The sequence below is a fragment of the Lottia gigantea genome (genome assembly GCF_000327385.1).
Source record: "Lottia gigantea unplaced genomic scaffold LOTGIsca_41, whole genome shotgun sequence".
NCBI classification, from domain to species: Eukaryota; Metazoa; Mollusca; class Gastropoda; family Lottiidae; genus Lottia; species Lottia gigantea.
In genome coordinates this window covers 2,207,859-2,209,816 of record NW_008709421.1, presented here as the reverse complement: position 1 = coordinate 2,209,816, position 1,958 = coordinate 2,207,859, and the positions used below count along the sequence as shown (strand labels likewise).

General features: G+C 30.6%; 1 protein-coding gene across 1 annotated transcript in view; it reads right to left on the bottom strand.

Moving 5' to 3' along the window:
• Window positions 1-788: 788 nt before the first annotated feature.
• Window positions 789-1,958, bottom strand: part of LOTGIDRAFT_163784 (hypothetical protein) — a gene marked incomplete at both ends in the record, with an annotated part of 3,961 nt that continues 2,791 nt past the window's right edge. Inside the window, one exon of the mRNA XM_009060298.1 lies at window positions 789-1,522. Coding sequence (XP_009058546.1) covers window positions 789-1,522 — 734 coding nt within the window. The remainder of the gene's footprint in view (window positions 1,523-1,958) is intronic.

Below are 1,958 nucleotides of genomic sequence, written 5' to 3'. Positions count from 1 at the left end.
ACCTGATTTTAGTGCCAGTTTCCTTATTACCTTCTTTGTTCGTAAAAGTAATTTTATCTTTAGCTGGTATGGGTTGGAAGAACATGTTAGTAGGATATTTAAACCAGACTTTCAAAATAGCCGTTCTAGGTCTGAAATTCTTCTTCTTCTTTTTTCGGTTGAAAGGCTCTGGCGCTTTCCGCTTTAGGATATTCGCTGTCTAAATCTGACATTGCTGAAGCGTATAAACCGTTAGCATCAAAGGCCATTAGTTTAGTACATTTTATTTTTTTAAGTTTTGAATTAACTTCCGTTTTATCTTTTTTACTTTCACTATATTCTTTAAATAAATCAATTATATTATCACTTGGTGTTTCACTGTATTCCTTTAATACATTACAAATTTCATCCATTTTATTCGTTTCAAATGATTTCCGATTTGCCGAAACTCTTCATCCTTTAATGGATAAAATATCTTATCAAAGGATGTGTATGTGAGTAAACTTTTTCTACGTTTTCTTTTTTGGTGTGTTTCGGAACCATTCTAGTACTTTCATACCATTCTTCTTCTACCATTTATTTATTGTAATGAGATAAATAATACCAACCCTTTAAAGATAAATAAGGAGCCGTTAGATTATTGGAAATATTCTGGAATACAACTACTTGCATAACTTTGTTATATTTTATCAAACAAGCTCCGAGACATAACGTATCTCTTTGAGCGTAAGGTTCCCATTCGTGTCTTAAAGATTCCCAATTATCTTCGGTGTATTTTGCAATATTACTATCGGTGATCTTTCTCAAATTCATCGGTAGATTAGATGAATTTCCCCATGAATGCCTCTAGCTGTTACTAGTGGACATTGCGTTAGTTTTTTCGCATTTTTAAGCACGATCCAGTTATCAAAACCGCTACCGTTATGAGAAATTAATGTTTGATCTATTTTTCCTAAACGTTGCAACATTTGATCGATGCAATCTTTACCCACAAATATTTCTAATATATTCATTAATTTATTATAAAATTCTTCTGATACACTATCAGTGGGATTTAAATCTGGAAAGTTATGTTTTATTCTGTATAACATTTCTCTTCGTTTTTCTAAATTAATTAACGTGCAAAAATAAGGAATGGCTTTATTCGTTTCTTTTTCGCTATAGGTTTCGCAATCCCATGCGTATAAACAATCATCGTGAATTGTTGGAAAAAAGTTTAGTTTTAGAGGTGAAACTTGTGTTACCGCATTATGATCTTTACAAGTTTTCCATACGTTTTCATCGTAATTATCTTCTATTTCTTTAATGCCTAAGGTTTTGTTATTTCTTCTAATGAGACAGAAATGTGATTTATGTAAGTAAAATACCCAATCTAATTCCTCGGATACTTTCTTTGGTTGAAAATGTCTATGTTTGGGCACATAAATTTGAAAATTAGTATTAAATTTCTTATTGAATTCACAGATTCTAGCAGTTCTCATAACTCCTTTTCTGTTTGATTTTGAAAAACTGTTGATGAAATCTTGAAATTCTTTTGTGTAGTCTTTGTTCAAAACACAATTTACGCACTTTACAAAGCAGTATCCATCGCTTGGTATGTAACAATTTATACCGTCACTATATTTATTTATCTTTTTAGTAGGGTAACACCACTACCCTTTTTTGATCTTTTTATTTCTTTGAAATTGTTTCTACGTAAAATGGTTTTCCTGAGAAATACTAATCAGAAGCATCCGATTTTACATCCACAGTTGCGAAGAAATTGCGAAAAGTTTTGGCATTAAAGCCTACAAATTCCATTTTTTTTTTTTTGTGTCCTCCATCTTGAATTAACTCTCCATCTAATTCAATTTTCCCTTTAAATGTTGTAAATTTATCAGAGACAAGGTTAATAATGCTGGAAAAAAAGTTCATTAGATATGAATCGTCTAAAATTTCAATTTTATTCATATTTTTTAAGCAAGGATTTTTAACTAGGA